The sequence below is a fragment of the Chelon labrosus genome, assembly GCF_963514085.1.
Source record: "Chelon labrosus genome assembly, chromosome: 5".
Taxonomy (NCBI): domain Eukaryota; kingdom Metazoa; phylum Chordata; class Actinopteri; order Mugiliformes; family Mugilidae; genus Chelon; species Chelon labrosus.
This window is the reverse complement of record NC_140341.1, coordinates 31,239,480-31,261,803: the sequence shown is the minus strand read 5'-3', so window position 1 is coordinate 31,261,803 and position 22,324 is coordinate 31,239,480. Positions and strand designations below refer to the sequence as shown.

The following is a 22,324-nucleotide window of genomic DNA, read 5'->3' as shown; positions in this document are numbered from 1 at the left end:
TGCAGGAGTGTCACTCCAGCATAACCAACCAAAAATAAATAACTAACATGCAATCAAGATGGAGAAAACTGATTGTGCTGTTATTGCTGAATGAAAAGATTTATGCGATTGATATCATGCTGTCAATAAAATGTTCAAAAACGATTTGAAAAGTCAGTATTTTCAGCCAAAGTAACTAACAGGCTAAGAGCAAATGATCTCCAGGATTCTGACTTTGTTTTTTATTTTTCAGGCTGTGTGCTTCTAAATTTTCTTAATAAGCTACAAGAGAACACTGCCCAGAAATCACGACACAAAAGACTGCAACTGTGTGGTCAAGTTTCCGAAAAGTAGCTGTTGTACAATCACCTTTGAAAGAACAGAGCAGTATGAGTGCATATACAGTATGTCTACCAATGTTTCAAAATAAGGATTTGCCCTTTAAAACCTTGAGTCTCAAGAATTCAGAACTTCATTTTCCACAAATATATATAGTATGTTAGTACAATGTTCAGCAGTTGCAGTTCAGAGCATCATTTACACGGTTTCAAACCTAGAAGACAAACCAATATACCAGAAGAACAATGATACATTTGATCCTCTTTGAGCCAATGTGTTGGATAAACACTACAAATTGGGGGCTGTGGTGTGATATAGGAAAAAGTACAGGGTAATATTTCCGCAGTTTTCATTTTTTTCAGACTTTTAAAACATTAATGAAACTTTAATTTTTTTATTGTTCGATGTAAATCCTTCAGACACTGACTTTGAACCTTTCAAATCATTTATTTGTAATTCAGAGTTGTGGCACAATATTAATCTAAGACAGAGGTGCATCATACTACTTTTCCATTTGGGGTTACGGTTGCGTTTACACTGCAGACAAGCTGGCTGTGATGGCCTAGGCCTGTGATAAGTCTCTATTTGTGGGAAACAGGACCTCTTTCCCTCCTAATGTGATAGCTGTGACCCTCTGACCTCCATTCTGTTAGCCAACCCCCCACGTCTTAGGCTGTCTCACACACTCAGTGACACACATTTACTGACTGGAGATCTCAGAGATGTCATTTGAATTAGGCTCTTTCATCTGACAGCAGTATAGTATGGTAGTGTAGAAGCAGTATATATTATCTATAAATCTGTTTCAGCTGAGTTTAATTACACTCATATAACATACATGTACAATGATGACTACAAGGGTTCAAGTTTTATTTCCAGTGTCTTGAAACAAATGTGGTTTGGTCTCAGGACAGTTTTATTTTCTGCTGCCACCATGCTTTCCTTCTAGCAAGACTACCTTTCTCAAAAAACAATATATTACACTACTTCCATTGAGACATGAATTAAAATGGTACACAAGTGTTGTTCTAAAAATACACTGAGAATTAAAAAAATTAAATTTAGCTTGAAAAGCCCCTTATTGTACCGCAGTTCACCGCCCTGCTGCAAACTGTTGCTTAGGAATACAGGGTCAGATGAGAGAAAGGAAAATGCAGCAGTCAAAGAGAATAATAGGTGGTTTAGGCTTCTGTGTCAATTTGATGCCGAAGCTACACCGACAGCCGAGCCCAGACCCTAGCAGTGTAGCTGACATGCACCTCCCCAGAAATGTAATGTAACGGCACAGCGACGCAGACCGCAAGAGCTGTAGTTGGTCCGCTTGGTAGTAGCGTGTTTCCTCGTTAGTATTTCCGGCTGCTTCTCCATCTCTGCAATTTTGTTTGTTTGTTTTGGATCAATAAAGATGGAACACATGGAGGAAAGGTTAACTGAGGAGGTTCGGAGAAAAAACATTTGTATGACTCATCTTTGGCAAAATTTCGGCGAAAGTTTCAGTCACCATTGTTGAAAGTGAAGCAGGAAGTGGAAACAAAAATTAACCCAAGTGGCAAAAAAGACATAGCGCCGACTAGCATTTGGGTGGAGTTTTTACAGAGCGAGCCAGACTGAGAAGCGCACTATACGCAGTATAGTATAAATGGCTCACTCCAGCTCAACGTGCGTAGGTCATGGCGGCTATGTCCCACAGAGGCATAACCCGCACTTAAAGGCACAGTTTTGATCATCAAATGATTATCAGATGAGTTTATTTATATGTGCAATCGATTTATTTTGAGATATGTTCTCATTGCCACAGTGTGTGCGTGTTTGTGTGTGTGCCTTATCTTCGCTAGAGTTTGTATTTGTTGAATCTTGCTGTTTTTTCTCCTGTTCAGATGTGACTGCAGCACAGATGTGTTTGCTTGTGTGTTTGCTTGCATCTCACACACAAATTGGGTCGTCCACAGACAACCCACTTTGGTTGTCATTTAAAACTTCTCCCAGGGCCTTGGAGCTTAAGGCTTGTATAACTGCTGAGATGGTGACGACACTACGGTTCACAGCAAGAGGTCAACGACTCCCACTTGCTGAAATAACATCAGTGCCAAAAGGCCCTCTAGCAACTCCGTGTTGAAATGACAGGCTGCTTTGTTGCAGTAAAGATCTTACTTGATAGGGAAGGTATACATGGAAACCGTACTTGAAAATGTATGCTGTCCTTCTTTACCAGTTATATATGACATTTTGCATGCTACTTTGTCCAAAGACATGCTTGTTAGGTTAATTTGTGATTCTAAATTGGCCGTAGGTGTGAATGATTGTCTGTCTTTCTGTGTTAGCCCTGCAATAGACTGGAGACCTGTCCAGGGTGTACCCCGCCTTTCGCTGGGATAGGTTCCAGTCTGCTCGTGACAAGTGGTTACAGAAAATGAATGAATTAATGAATGTATTTAGCACAGCAGAAATTGCCACTCTACTTATGAAATCCGATATCTTAATGTCAGTCAGGGCGGCATAAAACACTGCCGTTCAGTCAGTTCCCTTTGTGGATTATGTTCAGGATGTTTTGTTGGTGTTGTAATTAGTCGATCATTCACTTCCCATTGATGGTGTCAGCCTTTAGACTCGTTCCTGGTACATTGTGCTGTAATAGACCTTCTAGGTCTTCAAAGTTATTTCTTGAAATTTATAGATATAAGATTTATGGAAAAATTACCGCATTCAAAAAGACCATAGTCTAAGATTGAGATGGTAAGATTGATTGTTATTAATTCCCTTATTGAAAGGGTTGCTTCAACTAAATTACAAAACAAAACTTGTGTTAGTATTCACCCATGCTTGACTGCAGTGGCTAGCACTGACATCTCATGGTAAAAAGCCGTGTCTTTCTGCATTAGCCCTGTGGTAAACTGGTGACCTGTCCAAGGGGTACCCTGCCTTTCGCCCGATGACAGCTGGGATAGGCTCCAGCCTCCCTGCGACCCTTCACAGGACAAGTGGTCACAAAAGATGAATGGATGAAGATAAACGAATGAATGAATGAATGAAGAAAAGATAATCCCACAGTGGGGAAAGTGGGGAAATTTGCCATGTTACAGCAGCATATAGTAAGGACAGTGCACAAGCCTCACAGTAGCAGGAAGGTAACGCTCTTTCACACAGCGTGGGTGAGAACCACTGCCTTTAAGCATGATATAAAAGACACATGTTGGCCTGTGTTATCGTTTACTGAGTACACAGACCAAACGGAATAATAAATAAATAGAATAAATTAAAACCAGTCATTGTATCTTAAAGGACAATTGACCTTTGGCTAAGCCCCGCCCTAGAATGTAGATTGACCAATCAAAGCCAAGAGAGCTCCCACAGGGGTCCGACACTTTTTCCACAGCGCTCCATTGACTTCAACGCAGGCGTCTCATATTTTCGGTCTCGGCAGGCTATACTGTCGGTATATATACAGCATCCAGGGTATGGATAAGCCCAATGATGTGCGCGCAAAACCCTGTGGAGCTAACCAAAACATCACCGTTACAGCTTAAGTTGCATAGTTGTTGATACGCTAGCACACGCTGAAGAAATACAACGTTATACGTGCGTAACGTTAGTCCGTTTGCTTCGTAATAACGATTATAGAAGTGACTAGAGACGTACCCAGCTTTGCATGAACAGTGTTGCTCCTTGATATTGATACCAGAGCCTTATAGATAACCAGAAAACCCGAGCCCAGAAGAGAATGTCGGACGTAGCAACAGTAACTAAGGGGGGCGGGGCTTAGCCAAAGGTCAATTCCGGCGCAAAATGAACCTGGGGTTAATAACACGTGTACCGAGTTCGACCGTTCTCTGGTATTTGTTTTCATGTATTTGTTTTGTTAGTCAAATGTGACCAGTTTTCTTGCAAACCGCTAATTAGCATATAACGCTAGCCTTCGGGGCACACTTACACATAAAAAGAAATCGCTATTTCTATACCACTAACAAGGCTCACAATATCACCACACTTACACGGTAGCATAACTAGGGTCTCTACATGTAAACCGAAGCATTGAGAACTTTGCAAGTATACAGGCAGTTTATTAAAAAAGGAATACAGTACCGTTCATGTCTGGCTCACATATCCAGGCGGGCGCCATCTTGGGGATCTGAACTCTCTGGGACGTGAACGCGAATCTCGCGTCAAACTTTGTTGCCGGAAGAGGCGTTGTACACGTGAAATGTGATTAGGCGTGTTCGACTTCATGCAGATCTGTGCAGATCTGACTTGACGTGGTGCATGCTGGGTTGTTCATGCTCATAGACCTCGAATATGATTGGTTAAAATGAACTTGCTCATCACAAAATCACACACTTATACTAAGCTACTGTCATCTTCGGAATGAGACACTTATGATGATTCATTCTTTCTCAGACTATTAGTTATTTTTGCCTGCATTTTTCATTTGACATCTCAGGTCGTAAACTGATAGAAAGGGCCAGTTAGCAGAGCAGATCATGATGAGAGTAGGACTCTACACATAAGGTGGAAAGTTAGGTGGGTGATTTTGGTGGGAAAGAAAATCAAGCTTAAGATTTGTATTGAACAGTGTATTTGTTAGATGACTTCTGCTGTCTTAAAGTTAAATTCATCTGGTTTTGTGCCATGTCGCAGGCGTTCCAGCAGAGTGCCTGAGAGGGTGTTTGCAGTATTAAAGGCTAATCATTATAATTTACAGACTGACTAAAGATCGTTGAGTTTGACTGAGCACAGAAAAGTTTGCTGATATATAATAGAAGCAGTGGATGAGTATCAGTTCAATGCTTGTCAGTTTACTTTTTATTCTTCCTGAAATATTTTCACATTTTGTGGTGGTCTTGTCAATTTCCAAGATTAAAAAGTACATTTTCAAGAAAATTATTTCTTGAACAATATTATCAGTGGCAAGGGTCTTTTTATTTTTATTTTTTTCCTTGAAAGGAACATATCAGACAACACTGATTTAATGTTATCACAAGTTCCTTAGTGAATTTTGCCCAAAAGGAAATTGCTTCATATGACTGACTATCACAAAAGCACCATAATTTACTTTCATTGAAATTTCCTTCTAGGTGGAAAGTGCCAAAGAAGCTTGAATTTGAGATGATCTGAGCTACATTATATTATATTTCATGTAGTTAAATATAGTTAACACTAGCTCCTGTAGTTTTTACTGTATGCATTAGCTGTAAGTGTTAATGAAGGTCTGTATTACTTAAAAATGGCAATCCACCCACCCACTTCCTTAGGCCCACTTCCTCCTGCAGTCAGGTCAATTGGATTATCTATTACCCTAGTCCATGACACAGAGTTACAGGATAGAGATTGCATCTCTGCATATGAATCTGAAAGCTTAATAGAGATGACCTTGTAGAGTTCCTTTCTATCAACAGATGAGGTTACAACCTCAAAACACGTGCTGTTATTTTAAACCCTAGCGCTATATGAAAAACACACAAACCACCTTTTCTTTTCATCACTAAACTCCCATTAGCAGTCGTTGAGGGGTCAGCTGATTCCATAGGCAGTATGAGAAACCAGTCTGGACAAGTAAGTGAGGCCTGGATTACTTGTAACCACAGACCAACAGGAGTTTAAACTAGATTGAACAACAATTGTTTGCTTGTTTGTTTTCCTTTTCAGTATGTCCAAGCAAGTGGAAGAAAATAGGCTTATACATATGCAAAAGTCTAAAAGATAAACTGTAGATTTCACTGTAGATTTCAGTATCTTGAATTTCTTTAGTTTTTCCCATTTTGCCATTTTTTTGAGTTACTATTATAGAGTTGTTAAAATGTATTTAAATATGCCAGAAAGTTCAATAACAATTATTTGTTCAGTAAATGGTTTGCATTGTAGTGAAACTCATTTAATCCATTTAGCACAGCTCTTTTAACCCTTTAACACAGTATATAATTAAATTGGTTTTGTTAAATAAATTCTAAATTCATCCATTGCAGTTTCTTAAGCCCATACCTATAGTTTTCTTATTATCATGTTTTAACAAAGAGAAGAAGTCAAGAGGAATAAATTCCCCCTCTCTGTAAAACACTGAAAGCCTCAGTATTGTACGCTGAAAAGTAAGACTGCTGTAATTCTAAGGTATCAGTCAGCAGGACAGATTGCTTTGTACTGCTATAACAAAAGGAGAAGGAGGAGTTAGGAGAATAAATATTGCCAGGGCAGCCAATGCGTTCAACAGTCTCCTCCTGCTCTCCCCCTTCACTGTTTTGAATGAGGCACTCCTCTTCACTTCTCTTCTCTTTCTAGTGGAGCGTGGAAACAGAGCTGGGGGAAAGTGTGTATGGAGATTAGTGGCTGTGTGGACATGTCACAGTTCACTCTGGGACCCTGACAGAGCGAGTGGACTTGATATTATGGCTATGATGAGGATCCAGTGTGGAGTTTTGTTGTTGCTCGCTTATTGGGTGGTCTACTCTGATGCTTGGTTCTGGTCCTGGACTGGTACTACAACTTTGGCCCCAACAGTGGAACAGGAGGGGTCTGGAAGTCCAGCAGGTAGTGGAGAACCACCACCAGAGACTGTTAAAATGGTTGGACCCGATATCATTGATGAAGGACACGGGATTCAAAGCGTTGTGCAGACTACTGCGACTCTTCAGCTGACCACTCTAATGCCCATGGCACAGCCAGAGAATGAACATGCATTAGAAAAGAGCACCGCAGGGATGTCGTCACACATAAGTAAACCTGGTAATGAGACATTTTCCCTAAAGAATATGGTTTCTAGAGAATCTAATCATTTGAGTTTTACAGGAAATATATCAAGACTTCGATCTTGGCATGAACGTGAATTAGCATCAGACACTGGAGCCAGGTCTGAATCAGGATTTTTACCAGGAACTGAAACCCGTTGGAAATCAGGACTTGAAAGACAGGAGATCCAACAAGGAGAAGTAATGTCTGCTGATCCTGGGGAGTTAGATAGTGGAGGTGGTGAGGTATCCCAAACAAATCACCTAAAAGTGAATAATACGGCAGAAGAGGGCCATAATCTTGGTAGCATAAAATCAGAGCACAGTTTAGATTCTTCTCTTGAAACTCCCAACAACACTAAAAGTGACAGAAACGGTAGCTATAGTCGGAATGCTAAAAACTTTAATTTCACAAGGCATTTTCATAAAAGCCCAGAAGATTTAAAAACCCAAATTGTAGGGGACACATTTATACACACTGAGGTGTCTCAAGATAACCATGAAGAGAAAGTTTCTCAGTTACCAGCTGCTGAATTTACTGCGAGACAGGAACTTTTACCAAACCCGGTGTTGCAGACTAGTCAAGCTTTATTTGCCAGCAAGGCAACCCAATCTCAAGTGTCCAGTCAAACATTAGGAATAAGGCAGGATGTAGAAACCAAAATAACGGGTAATATTTACTATGCTACTCAAACTTTAGTAAGTGAACTAGAGCCAAGTCAAGCAACTTTATTTAGCCACACAGCTCTAGGTAGCCAGGTGACAACTGAAAAACACACAGAAGTAGCTAAACCAGCAGTGGATGTTGAATTCCCACAATGCTTGTTGCTAGATACTGCTCTTCCTTTTTGCTCCTCTGTGTTTGGGGAAAAGGTTGCCATACCCAATTTCTTCAACCACAGCGATGTGAAGGAAATCCATGAACTACTGAATGAGTGGGCATGGCTGTTAAGGTCACACTGCCACCACAGTTTGGAGTGGTTTTTTTGCCTTCTCTTGTTACCAAAGTGCAGCTCTCTGGTCCCGCTACCAATGTTACCCTGCCGGAGTTTCTGCGAAGTCTTGCGTGACAGTTGCTGGACGCTCCTGGATGAGGGACAACTCCCTGTGGAGTGCCACACTCTGCCGGATGAAGAGGATGATGGGTATCAGTGCTTGTCAGTTAGTAACCAGAAAGGTAATCACTGGTTCAAAATAAATCCTATTTTTGGATTCATTTTGAACCAGTTTTGAAAATCCCTACTCCCAGTTTGTCTAGTGTTTTCACCAAATATCCAGTATCTACCCAAATAATTTGCTTGTTTCCCTGCCAGCACTGAGTCACAGAGATTAACAATGTATTGGTTCCCATGCAAGTTGTTTGGCTGTGCATTTAGAAGAAGAATAAGCATGCTTCATTTTAAATTTGTTTGTCTGCTACCAGCTGCCATGTAACACATATGGCACCAGCACATTATAGTGTTTATCTTGTTGCATGTTTCTGTTTCCCTTGTCCTCTGGATTGCATTCTCTTTTTTTAACAGTGAGTGGCTGGCAGGCCGCATGATGTGCATTTGTCTTTTCAAGAATGGACACAATATTTGTCATGCATTTTGGGAAGTAGTCATGTTTGCATCAGTGGTTTTCAGTAAGATGTACATTTGTACGGCCTAGCATTCCTAACTGCTGGACTAAGAGAGCAAAAGGTGAATGCAATCACCATAAATTACCTTCAATTTGTGACTTTTCTTGCTGTGCATACCACAGATTTCATTTAATTTAATTAAAAGATTCACTGAATATGGCATGTTGAATACTAGAACAGTAAACTAGCTTTTAAAATGACTCTATTGAAGAGTAGTGTTTAGAGCTGTGGGGTTACATACATTTCAACAAAGTTACAAATACAAATTACAATAAATAGTTTCAAGTAATTGACATATTCCTAAGGATTAACTGGGCCAGTGTCCTTTCGAGTGTTCTCTCAACACTAATATGTGCAATGTGTCCCTGGTGCCTAAAAAAAAGTATGGGAAAAAATTGGCAGTTGTTTATAGTGAGTACTGATTCATGAGAACAGCCGGGATTCCCAGTTATGTATCAGTCATCGTTAAATCTGTGAGAAAATCTGTTCTCTTTTTCTGCTCCCAAGCTCAGTTTGGACCAATGACAGTCTAGAGGTTGCATTTATGTATGCTGAGAGACCCCATTACTCTCTGTCAGTTTAGGCTGTTTGGTTTGTAAAATCCGGTCAGTAGCCATAAATGTGGTTTATACAAGATGTAGGATAATTCTCTTCTATTAACACATGTATGTTGCTCTCTTGGTGATACATTAAGTTTCTTTTTAGGTGGTCATACACCCCCTTGGTGGTCTGACAGTGATTTGTAACACCATGTTTCCACTGAGGTAAGATTGATATTGGATCTCATGACAGGAAGGCCCAGAGCTGGCTCCAGTCCGTCACTGTGCTGCTTCACAGGGAATCATTTTGACTTGGCTCTCGGGAGGGTTCCAATGTTGGGCACAGTGTGGTCTGACTTGTTTGCTGCCAGAATCTCATTGCCCCCTCTGGTTTCTGTTGCACTAGTACAAAACTGGAAGTGACAAGGCTGTGTTCCAAAATGCACAACAGAAGTACTTAGACGATTCAAGCTGGATAATGGCCCAAGGTTTTTAACAGTTAATCAAGGAGAGAGGTGCTGTCTCAGCACGTTGGATGTGCACTAAACCCATTTAGAAACATATCCACTGTGACTCTGTGACTACCACAGAACTATTTTCATATGGAGTTACAAAAAACATATTTAACATAACAGTATATGGAAATGGGTGTATTGCTGCAAACGCTCTTTACTTACAAGACAACTTGAAAAATATCATTGTAGTCAGTCCCAAAAGAGCAAATTGAAAAAGCTTGTGCTAGACCCAATTTATTTCATGTGCTTTAAGAGACTTAAGTCAGCCAGTGTCCTTCCTAGACTGTTCTGTGCTTTTTACTTGTGGGCATTCTAGGCATTATGTTAAAGAAAATGCAAATGTGTACCAGTGTTTCACAGAAAGCACACACCTGTTGTCTATAGAGCCATAATATTTCCACATATATGCATATGTCACCATAGATTTTATGCTGACGGAAATCATGCTTCTATATCTTATATAAAGTTATTATAAAGTGCTGCAGTGAGCACAACATAGTGTACCTGTCAATATCAGTGCTTACATTCTCATAAGTAAAAGTTATAATTATTATTTACCTCCTGCTGTATTTAAAATGACCACCATCCAGTACTTGATATAACACTGTGAGCAAACAAATCAGTTCAGTCTTGAAAGCAGGCAGACATTCATTGGAGCAATGAAAGATCATACAATGATGAAATAAGCCTTACTGAATTAACTTTTAAACCACTTGTCTGAAAAGCACTACAAACATGCTACAAATGCATGAGTATTGTGACATTTCTTTACACACTCGTGGGGTTGTAATTGTGATTTTCATGCTTTCAAAGTTCAACCCTGACACTTTAAATGCAGGGTTAGACCACTGAGCAGCTTTTTGAAGAGAGGGGGGGAGAGATTATTGGCCTTGTCAGCAGGCCTCAAGGGATGTTTTAAATGGTGATCAAAAATGAAACTGCTTTTCTGTCAGTCAAGATGTTCAAGTGTTTCCCCATGGATCATACAAGATCCAGTTCTTCCCAGAGTTGTGTAAACAGTCTCATACTGTATATAATCAGCTTTATCAACAGTCTGGTACCCCATTCTGGAATGTTGGGAAATGAAAAAGAGCTGCCTTCCCAGTCCTGGTTCTTCTTGACAAGACAAAGTAGCAGCATAAATCCAGCACCATTCCATTCATCAACAGTCTTTTTCTATGCCCAACTGACCTTGAAGCTGTTAGTGTTTAACAAAGGCTATTTGGAAAACCTGAACTGACATTGCCCTTAAAATGCTAATGTTTTTTTTTTTGTTTTTTTTTAATCTCTAACAGGGAATAACAGGCTGGTCCATTGCTTGCAATGCAGGCACATTGAGTTTCAGAAAATTATTCTTTTGGAAGCCTAAAACAAATCAAACCTTTTATACCAGCTTCAGATCTGCTAATTAAATAGTCTATTTACATTTACAGCCCCAAATTGGCATCTGACACAAATACACCAGCATACTTTTCTATTTGTGTATAATAAGTGAACATTGTCTGGTTTTGTCTCTTTTTTTGTGGGGGTAACTTCTAAACATAGCTCAAAGGAGTGCACATCTGGTCGGTGTGAGCGATGAGTAATAAGTGAGATGTTTCACTAATGAAGGTTTTAGAGAGCTGGTATGAATGCGCATTCCAACAAGGATGGCTGCTGTTTATTTGGTAAAGGCGTCAGAAAATCAGATGTTTGAATTGCAGTGATTGTGGAGATAGAGGACAGTAAAGCTGAATCCTTCCCTGCTCTGCAGAGGAATGTTAATCAGTTTGAGAGATACGCCTCACATTCCAAACAATTACAGATGGGCACACAAATCAAATCATTTTCATGATGATTTCTGCTTTTTCTTACAAGGAAGTGAACTTCAGCCAGTATAGACATTGTAAAGTACAAACATACAAACAGTCAGAGAAAAATCATCATACCTTTATTTACTAAAAAAGTTTGCAATACGTACTCAGTTATGGAGTATTTCTTCTTTAAGGACAGCTCAGGGCAGCTTCAGCATCCAAATTATAAAATGGTTTGATGTCACACATACAATACAATTAGTAGACAAGGTTTTGCTTTTTCCAGCGCTGCTTCAGCAGAGATTTACACAAAAGAAAAAGCCCGGTTCAGACGGGTTTGCACAGGTCCACTGACAGGATCCTCGAGGTCTCGCATTGTGACTTTATCAGGGTAAATATCTGGTTTTCCTGGTGCAAATGACAGTTTATCATTAACTTTTATCTATGCTGCAGTCAGGAATTTCTGAACCCAGAGTCATTGTGTCATTTCATGATGAACTTTGTCTAATTTAGGTATGAAATACCTGCTTTGTGGTCAGGTCAACATTTGGCCGCAAAGGTTTATCAAGGTTGGATCCAGTGATTTTAGACAGATGTCCTATTTGAATGTGGACTCTAAACAACTTTAACATAAGTATGATAATGAGCACAGTCAACTAATACAAGGCAAAAAAGTAGTTACTTAGTTTTCCAGATTTGGTATTTTTTGTTTGAAATTTGACCTGACCTGAATATGATTAAATTAGTGCATAGCTGTATAATCCACTTACTGATGAATGTTTTTTTCTGATTGGGGCAGACAGGAACTCCATAGTGGAATGTATTTGTAGTGATGTTGTTTTACAGCCTGACTGGGTTCTCTGTATGCTTAAACTGATATGAAAGCATCTATAGTCCTGAAACAGCATGTTTATGGTTGTGCAGCAGAAAGCAGGGCCTTGGGTTCAGCCAAACACCTTGTGTGTTTTTCTCTCAGCAAAGCCAGCTGCTAACCTCACTGATCTTGTGCACTCAGGGCAGTGGGGAGGCTTTGAACCGAGCAATAGAGCTCACTCATTAGTCCCCAGGTGGTAAACCAAACCATTTCTTCAAAGCCCCCAAACTACGCCACATGTTTTTCAAAAACAGTAATTTTTGTGATTTCTCTTTAGACACAAAGAAACATTAATTTTGAACAAAAAAAGAAAGGTTTAATAAGAGGAAAAACAAAACCAATGTCCGCCCTGCATGTGTATGAACACACATTGCTTTTTGTGTTCCTTGCATTCTTTTTTTAATTACTATGCACTGACCTTGCCAGAGTCACCCAGGGTGATGGAAGAGTGAGCAGAGATATGCTGGAGGCCCAGTTGTTGGTCCCTTTGTGCCCTTCAGCAGTGACATTTGCCAGGTGTCACTAATTGGAAGAATGTATCTTCTTTGTGTCTCTTCAGGAATGCATAAACAACAATCTGCTCACCAGTCTGTGGTAGTGGATCAAACTTTAATTTGTGAAAACCGACAAAAATAGACTGATATTTAACTAGGAAGTACTCAGATTAGTTCTTCCTTCAGTGTAGAAAGTAATCTGAGTTCAGTGTCTTGCTCAAGGACACTTTGTTTGTGATTTGTGGACAACCTGCTATATCTACTGAGCTACAGCCACGCCCAAGTAGAAGTTTGATGTCAGCAACTCTTGTTCTAGGTTTTACAGTATGTGCTAAAGTGATCGTTTTTCTTACTCTCATATGCCACATGCTTTGCGTTTTGTGTAGATGTTTGGGGTAGATATAACAACCCTCTCCATATTTTGGTCTTGTTTGTTTGTAGTCTCTCAAGAAGAGATGCTTTCTCAAGCTCAAAAAAAGCTCAAAAAAGCTCATAGTTTGTTGGAAGCAGTTAGTAATCCTTTTTACATCACTTTAGAAAGAAACATACGATCTGCTATGCAACAATCTTTTGCAAGTAGCTTCAGTTATACCAGTGGTTCCCAAACTTTCTCTGCTGGGCCCCCCTTTGGTACATAAGAAAATACTGAAATGACTGCCTCCCCAAAAAATCCTGTCCCGCAAAATCAGACTCCCAAATCCCGTCCTGCTCCCTATGTTGTTATCTAAAGCTGGGTGCATTCTCCGCATTGCAGCATCATTTCTTAATTTAATCTCTAGCTCCGTCCTGCTCCCGCCCGCTCCCGTTGATTATTTGCTCTATCCCGTCCCTATCACGTTACCAACAGTGAAACTGACTCCCGTACCGCTGGACTCCCGCGGGAATACCGTGACCCGCGGGAGTCCCGAAAAATTGTCACCCTCTAATTCCATCCGCGCCCTGCGCCCCCCCTAGGGGTCGCGCCCCCCACTTTAGGAACCACTGAGTTCTACCTACATCCATCAGAAACATTCACATTTGGTCATCCACCGACAGTCAAATAGCTCCTGGTCTAACACTGTACTCTGCCATAATACCCTCCCTTCTAACCTCCACTGTTTTATACATATAATGGCCTGACACCTTGTTTCTCTCACCCTCCAGAAGAAAGTGGAGTTTCTCTGCTGCAACTGATTGGAGATCCTCCTCCAACTGAAATCACCCAAGTCTATGGACCAGACAACACCCCTGCTTACGTCTTTGGCCCAAATGCCAACACGGGCCAGCTGGCACGTGCCCACCTGCCGAACCCATTCTACCGAAACTTTGCCCTCATCTTCAACCTGAAACCCACCTCTGACAAGGGCGGCGTCATCTTTTCTGTCACAGATGCCTCGCAGCAGATCATGTATGTGGGTGTTAAACTATTAGCCGTGCAGGGCAGCAACCAGAATGTCATCTTGTACTATACAGAGCCTGACTCACAGCAGTCCTACGAAGCAGCCAGGTTTCTTGTGCCATCCATGAGAGACACCTGGACCCGTTTTGCCATTGCCGTGATGGATGACAGGGTAATATTCTACCTCAACTGTGACACGGACCCTCAGGAGATGCGCATCGAAAGGTCACCAGATGAGATGGAGTTGGAGAGAGGTGCTGGGGTCTTTGTCGGGCAAGCTGGAGGGGCTGATCCTGAGAAGTTTCTGGTGTGTATAGACCCTTTTACTGTTTTGAACCAAACAATATACAGTATAACATAGGCATCAGTGAAGGATCAGTGCTAACCACCTCGCCACTGTGCCGCCTATTTTATATAATTGACTCGTTTAAATTAAATCAAATCACAAATGAAAATTTAAAAAAGCAAAATGGCAAAAACAAGTTCTCATAGATTCAAACTATGGGAAAAGCTAATTTATTAATCATATTATACAGTGCCTTGCAAAAGTGTTCGCCCCTTGGCATTTTTTGTGTTTTGAACACACTTGTGGCATCTTTATACAATAGAAATCAAATATTCTTCAGAAAGTTCTTCCCAAGTCTGCTGCAGAAGTTCCCATAAATGTGTGGCACTTGTAGGTTGCTTTGCTTTCACTCTTCTGTCCAGTTCATCACAAACCAGCTCGATAGGGTTTAAGTCTGGAGACTGTGCTGGCCACTCCATGTTTTCAAGCTTACCATCTTGTTTTTTAAAAAGATAAAGATATAGATAAATATAAAGAGCCTTTATTTGTCATTATATTATACAAATATCATATAACGAGATTGCACGGTCAGACATGGAGGGTTGGTCCTTTTTTCCTGAGGTAGTTCTGGCATAGCTTGGACTTGTGTTTTGGGTCATTATCTTGCTGTAGGATGAACCTCTGACCAACTAGGCACATACCAGAGGGTATTGCATGGCGCTGCAGAATGCAGTAGTAGCCGTTTTGGTTCAGGGTGCCTCTCACTCTGTACAAGTCACCGACCCTGGACCCAGCAAAACAGCCCCAGACCATCACACTTCCTCCTCCATGTTTGACAGTTGATGTCACACACTGTGGAACCATCCTCTCGCCTATTCAATGGCGTACAAAGATCCTGCGTGATGAACCAAAGATTTGAAATTTTGATTCATCAGCCCATTATACCTTCATCCAGTCTCGCGGTGTTTCATGGCCCAGGCGAGCCTCTTTGTCTTATTCTGACATCTTAGCAATGGCTTTCTTGCTGCAACTCGTCCTGTCAAACCTGCAGCTTGAAGTCTTCCCCTCACAGTTGAAACTGAGACTTGCTTACTACGACCACTATTAAGCTGTGCTTGAAGCTGTTGTCCTGTGAGCTGCCTATCACGCAAGCTGTTAACTCTCAGAAACTTGTCCTCTGATTCAGTTGTGGCTTTGGGTCTGCCAGACCTCTTCCTGTCAGAGTTTCCCCCAGTTTCTGCCTTTTGATGGTGAAGAAAACTGTACTCACTGACACCTTGACTTTCTTTGCAATTTCCCTGTAGGAAAGACCTACATTTTAAGTGTTATGATGGTCTGTCTCTCTTCCATTGTTAATTGCCTTTTTCTCACCATTTTTGTAGCAACACACTACTTTCTGTAGTACAATACTGTTCACCTGATGCTCATGAGGGTCTGGTGCCACAGTGTGTTCCAACACTGCTTTTATGCAGACAGAGGGGGTTGTAAGTAACCAAGAAAAGTTGGAACACCTGTAGGAATTAGTAGCACCAGTTTTCAAGGCTGATTCAACCTTCATTGCTGCAGAACAGCTTTAAATTGTTAACCCACTTTGTGTTCCCTGAAAGAGGCCTTTTTGTATAATTCTGAAATGTACATTATTTTTCAGTTTTGGGTAACCAAACCTTTTTTTTAACCTCTGGCTGTTCAGTACTTACCTTTGTACCATTTCAGGGTATTCATTGGACTTGCACCACTTGAATTGCAATAAATAACTGCTCATTTAAATAAGAAATTCTAACAATGTTTTTTATTTTATTTCAGGACTTGTTGGTCATGTGTTATTAGTTGAGCCTAGCTGATGAGGTCTTGTGATTTTAATATTCCTAATCAAATCGAGACTTGGCAAGCTTCTTTAAAAATGTAAATATTTAAATTTTGAAATTTTAAGTTGGACTTTCAATTCTAAAACAGGCCAATTTCTAATTATCCATCACTATTGGAACCATACTGCAGTGAGACTAGTTCTCATGAATACATTTATTGAGAAGAGCTAAAGCAGTTTAAGGAAAGAAAGACTACAACATGTCAGCTAAACATTGTGCAAAACAGTTGTGCAACTTAAATGCAGCCATTAAAAGTCATGGTTAAAAAGTTCCCATCAAAAATCTATTTAATTTTTTTTTTCTCAGGACATAAACATGTCCTGAAGAGGACAGTTTCAAACAACAGCAGAGATACCACCACTACTCACACAGCTAATGGTCCTTTGATAAGCAGGAAAATGGCATTCATGCTGTCTGTGAGTATCCTGTGTGGGAACAGATCATGCGTTTGAAGCAGAGATAGTGGCACTTCACAGGCTTAAACTGGAGACATCAATAGCGCCTTTAATTTTGTGGAAAGTGGGACTTCCGCAAAGCACTAGCAGCAAGATCGGAGATAAGCATCCATATGTTTCAAGTGATACATCTTCTGTGTGTGCGTGTGTGAGAACAAGCGCTGGTACGACATGATTATATGTATCACTGAACATCAAAACACCATTTACTTGTTCTGCAACAGGGTGTGATTGGTGAGCTGAGGGTGGTGGGAGACCCCCGTGCTGCCGAGAGGCAATGTGAGGAAGATGAAGATGACTCAGACATGGTGAGTGACACCTAATTATATTTTGAAGATAACTTACCACTAGTGGTGTAACGGTACACACAAGTCATGGTTCGGTACGTACCTCAGTGTGGGCGTCACGGTTTGGTATAGTTCGGTACGACGGGAAAGGGGCAACAAAAACTCACTCATGTATAAAACTGGCTTTTTTCATTTATTTTGAACAGACATCAATTGACTGAAACTAAAAACCACCTGTTATAAAGTAAAAAATAAAAGTAAAAAATAGAATAAAACATAAAACAAATGCATTAGGAGGATTCTCATACCATTCATTCATTTTGTTCATACAGAGGAAAAGAAAAAGCACAATTTCTTGTAGGGGTAAAATAAGGTAGTCAGGTAGCAACTGGCAACCACGTTAACCTCATTATAAGAAACTAACTAAACTAACTTGCTGCACACACGTTTTTTTACCTTGCACCAGTGACAGATATATCAGGGTGATGCCGTCTTATGTGCGTTAGCATGTTTGATGTGGTTCCACCGATTTACCGCACCGTCACGAAACATCTTTTCTTCTTCGTCTGTTTTTCTTCTCCTGTAGGCTAATAACGTTTACTGGCAACTTTTAGGCTCATTACTGCCACCTGGATTGAAGTGAGGACTTGACTTTTTCTTTTTTTTAATAGGCTACTCACTCAGAGGTATTCACCATGTGACTGCATGCACTGAACCGAGACTCCGGTAACGTGACACCGCGGGAGAAATACAAATACCTTTACACCCCTACTTACTACTAAATACTTTCAAGGATTCAAGGATTCAAGGATTCTTACGACCTGGGGCGCCGAAAAGGGGGGGTAAAGGAGACGGATTCTAGGGGCCCATGATTGAGGGGGGCCCAGAGAGGCCCCTAATGATGATAAAATTATAATACAGAAAAAATAATGACACTAAGTTATTAACTAACATATAATCACAAATGTTTTATTTTCAATGTCCTGGTAACAATAACTTTATTTGTTTTGGCAACATCAACGCCTGCAGGGACCCCCCCTCCCCCCCTCTATTTATGTAAAATGGTTCAGTCCGACTGGATCAGCTGCAGGTAGCGCACCGGCGGTTTGTCACACAGCGCCACAGCGGGCAAGCCGCCAGTTACTGTTGCTGGTGGTGAGAGAGCGTTCAGTAAACTAAAAATGATAAAAAACTATTTGAGGCCCACAATGTCTCAGGAAAGACTATGCAGTCTTGCCATGCTGTCATTTGAGAGTCAGTTGGCTAGAAAGCTGGACTTCAAAGACCTGATAAGTGATTTTGCACTTGAGAAGGCTCGGCATTGGGCTTTTGGTGAGAAAAGTTGAGCAAGGACCAGTGATTGAAAGGTTGCAAAAGGAAGCTTGACTCAGTCGGCAACGTTATATATTTGCCATTCTTTCATATATTAAGTTCTACTTAAATGATGAGAAATCATATATGGCCATTTTGTATTTTGATGGTGTTTTTGTTTTTGCTGAGATTTTTTTCTCTCCACTGATTATAATTGCTATTTTTTCATGGAAGAGTTTATTTCCAATTTAAGAATCAGTGTTGCAGCAAATAAATGAATCAAAATGAATTCCATTGTATTCAGAATGCTCAGTTCTTCCCCTACTGTACATGTCAACTGTCATGTTGTTCTTCTTTCACAAATATGGTAATGATAGTCAAAAATACCATTAAAATGCATAATTGTATGTAAAATAGCGTCAAAAAATTTCGCCGCTGTGTTGGGGGGCCCTGTAAAGATTCTTTTCATGGGGCCCAAAATCCCTAGCGGCGCCCCTGCTTACGACACATGTTGGTACATGGGAAGGAACGAAATTGGTTTCTCTGGTCCCGATTCAAGCCATAAGTAAAAAAAGTATAAATATAGAATATAGAATAAAATTAGCTTTCCAAGTATTGTACAAAATAGCGAGGTGTGTATAAATATAGGCGGTAAAAGTATCAACACTAAAATTTAACTGCAATGAATGACCAGTGGTATTCAGTCCTGTACCATTGAGGTACTGTGCAAATGGAATTAAAGTGACAAATGCAAAAACCAACTGCAATCTGTGCAGATGTGTCCGCGGGTGGCTGTTGGAGGGGGGAACGGGGGCTACGGAGGTCTTTCAGCATTCAACAGTCTCACAGCCTCCGGGAAGAAGCTGTTCCTCAGTCTCGTGGTCCTGCTCCGTAGCCTCCTGCCTGAGGGGAGTGGGACAAACAGTGTGTGTGCGGGGTGAGTGGGGTCTTCCCTGATGCAGGTGGCCCTTTTCCTGCATCTGGAGGTGTAAATGTCCATGGTGTTGGATAGACTGTGTCCCACAGTCTTCTGTGCAGCTTTCACCACCTTCTGCAGAGCCTTCTTCTCTGCTGCAGAGGAGCTGCTGTGCCACACAGTGATGCAGGAGCACAGGACGCTCTCCACTACCCGGCGTCCGGCGTGCCTCAACCTCCTGAGAAAATAGAGGCGCTGGTGTGCCTTCCTAATCAGGCAGGAAGTGTTGGTGCTCCAGGTGAGGTCGTCCGTGATGTGGACGCCCAGGTACCTGTAGCAGGAGACCACTTCCACCGCAGACCCTCCGATGTGCAGGGGAGGTGGGAGATGTCTGTCCCTTCTGAAGTCCACGATCATCTCCTTGGTCTTCTTCACTTGATGCAGAGGTTGTTTTCTCTGCACCAACCCTCCAGGTGTTCTACCTCCTTCCTGTAGTCGGACTCGTCGTTGTTACACCCCTACTTACTACTAAATACTTTATGCTAGAAAGATAAAAGATACTTTATGAAGAGAGCGAAAATACATTTCCGTCTCATTGGCTATTAGCAAACTCTCTTCTCAAAACAGCCATTGTCCAATCACAGCAGCGTTGGCCTGCAAGTCTTTGTAGAACCAATAATTTAAGAATAAAAGTATTAGGATTAAACTTTGTATTTATCTGCTGTACTGTAAGTGCCAGTCACTGGTCATGTCCATATACTTAGCTTAACACGACTACAACACTATTTACAGTAGTAACCAGTAGTAGTAATACTGATTACATTAAAAAAGCACTGTCCATCCACCATGTTGTATCTGTGGATGTATTTAGAAAAACTTGAAAACACACTGAAAGTGAAACACACTCTCACTAGAATGAAATTTGCTCTCCTAGTGCAAGAGCCACCGCACATCAGTGTTTTCCCTGGAAGCCTCACCCACATCTTCTCACACAACCACAACACTTTTTATTGTTATGGTGGTTTTACAAACATGAATGGTCCGTGGACAGAAAAAACAGTCACAATGGACAGATTACAAATTGACCCTGTCTGCAGTTGAAGGAAAAATTGGTAGTGTGGCTTAGTGGGGACCATATCCTGCTCTCTTAATACATCCATAGTTGGAAGTTTCTTTCTCTCTGTATGATAGGTGGTTTAGACTACGGTGACAGCGCAGACCCTAGTGCTGTAGCTGACGTGCACCTCCCCAGAAATGTAACTATGTGCCGTGGCGTCACAGACCGCAAAAGCTGTGATTGGTCCAACTGATGATAGCATATTTCCGGCTGCTTCTCCATCTCCGCAATTATTGAATTGATTGTTTTGGATAAATACAGATAGAACATATCGAGGAAATGGAGGCGGTTCGGAGATAGAAACATTTGTATGACTCGTCTTTGGTGAAATTTCAGCCAAAGTTTCATGGGTGAAAGAGAAGCAGGAAGTAGAAACAAAAAAGACACAAAAATACGTCTATGTTCTGCAGTACTCTAAAAGAGCCTTGATCTGCCACCCTCACAGGAAAACATAAGAATTTAGGTCAGCCCTGCTCTCTTCTGGATAATGGGAAGTTTATACTCCATCAGCCCCAGACAAATTTGTTACGAGATATCGTAATTAAACTAGGGCTGGGCTATATGGCTGAAAAATGTATCACGATATAAGTGTTTCATATCAGTTGATATCTTTAATTATTGATTCGTTTTTTTTAACCTATTCTACCCAGACTTCTCAACTGTGCTGGGCGGGAGCATGTCCTTCGCTAAATGATACGCCACTGCATCCGTTATTTCTTTATATCGTTTTGATGTTTTGTCGTATCACTGCTGCCGTGTACCTCTTGATCAGACGTTGCGCTAGACTTTTTCGTTGTCTGTCATTTTGACTGACAGGGTCATAAAAATCCCGTTATAACCCATTTTTACCCGTCACTTGAATTTTTTTTTTAAAATTGATGACATATTCAATTAATTTTCATTCATTTTAATTAATATTCAGTAGCGGCGGGAAAAAAGACTCAGTTGAGTCCTACCACGTTTAATTGATAATCAATAAACGGCACCATTCAAACATCTTACATCTCACTCGGCAGAGAAACAAAACGTACTACCCGACTTGACCACTAGCAAACTAAGGCACTCAGCCACTCACTCCCTTACGCACAATAGGGCCTACGTATTACGCAGAGAAACGAAACTTAACCGACTCATAACCGCTGCTCGTGGATCCCTGCTCGTGGATCCCTACTCAACCGAGAGTAAGCAGCCACTCACTCGGCCGGCAGATAAACGAAACTTAACCGACTCTTACACTATCAAGAGAGACAACAAGAGCCAATTAATATGCCAATTAAGCCAATTAATAATATCATCGGTCTGACTCTTGTCTGACTTAAAATAACCAAAATATTTCCATACTGGTGACGTGACCTTTCCTTTTTTATCTACAATTTCCTCTCGCGCTGTCGCACTCGTATTCTTTCACTCCACGCTGTTCTGTTGATGCCACCAACCTGGCTTAGCTGGGCCGCGATATGGTGAAAGGCTAAATCCCTTCCTCTGCCATCCCCCAGAATGACTTGAAGTTCTGGTCCGGGGTTTTCTTCCTATTTTTCTCTAACGGAGCTCAAGTGAAATTAACGAACATTCGATCGAACGTATTTTCTATTGATAATGATCACGTCGCCCTATTCGTTGTAGACTAACAAATAATTAAACTAAGCAGCCTAGTCTAGGTTATTTTACACTGACTCAGCAGATTGTACTATCATTCTGATCTTGACTTACTACCTAACAGTTCTGTTTCTTTTTTCTTTTGAATGTTTCATCAGCTGGTTGATGTAGCTGGCAACTGATGACAAATACAGCAGGCACAACCTTTGAGATGGCTGTCATGAACCTTCAATGAGAAACCTG

At 41.0% G+C, this 22,324-nt stretch overlaps 2 protein-coding genes across 6 annotated transcripts in view; both read left to right on the top strand.

The window, feature by feature from the left end:
* col18a1a (collagen type XVIII alpha 1 chain a) overlaps positions 1-22,324 on the top strand; it is a 109,252-nt gene that overhangs the window by 50,070 nt on the left and 36,858 nt on the right. For 3 of the 5 annotated variants that reach the window (XM_084544373.1, XM_084544372.1, XM_084544371.1), the window contains exons 1-3: positions 6,325-7,029; positions 14,014-14,555; positions 17,079-17,162. In XM_084544373.1, coding sequence (XP_084400499.1) covers positions 6,693-7,029; positions 14,014-14,555; positions 17,079-17,162 — 963 coding nt within the window. In that variant the 5' untranslated portion in view covers positions 6,325-6,692. Of the gene's footprint in view, positions 1-6,324; positions 7,030-14,013; positions 14,556-17,078; positions 17,163-22,324 lie in introns of those variants that run through there. The other 2 variants (XM_084544375.1, XM_084544374.1) reach the window with 2 other exon arrangements.
* LOC311488725 (uncharacterized protein) lies at positions 7,056-9,188 on the top strand (the record flags this gene model as incomplete). The annotated part of the gene is made up of 2 exons (XM_084545576.1): positions 7,056-8,208; positions 9,163-9,188. 2 exons carry the CDS (start codon positions 7,056-7,058, stop codon positions 9,186-9,188), a joined length of 1,179 nt encoding a protein of 392 aa, XP_084401702.1.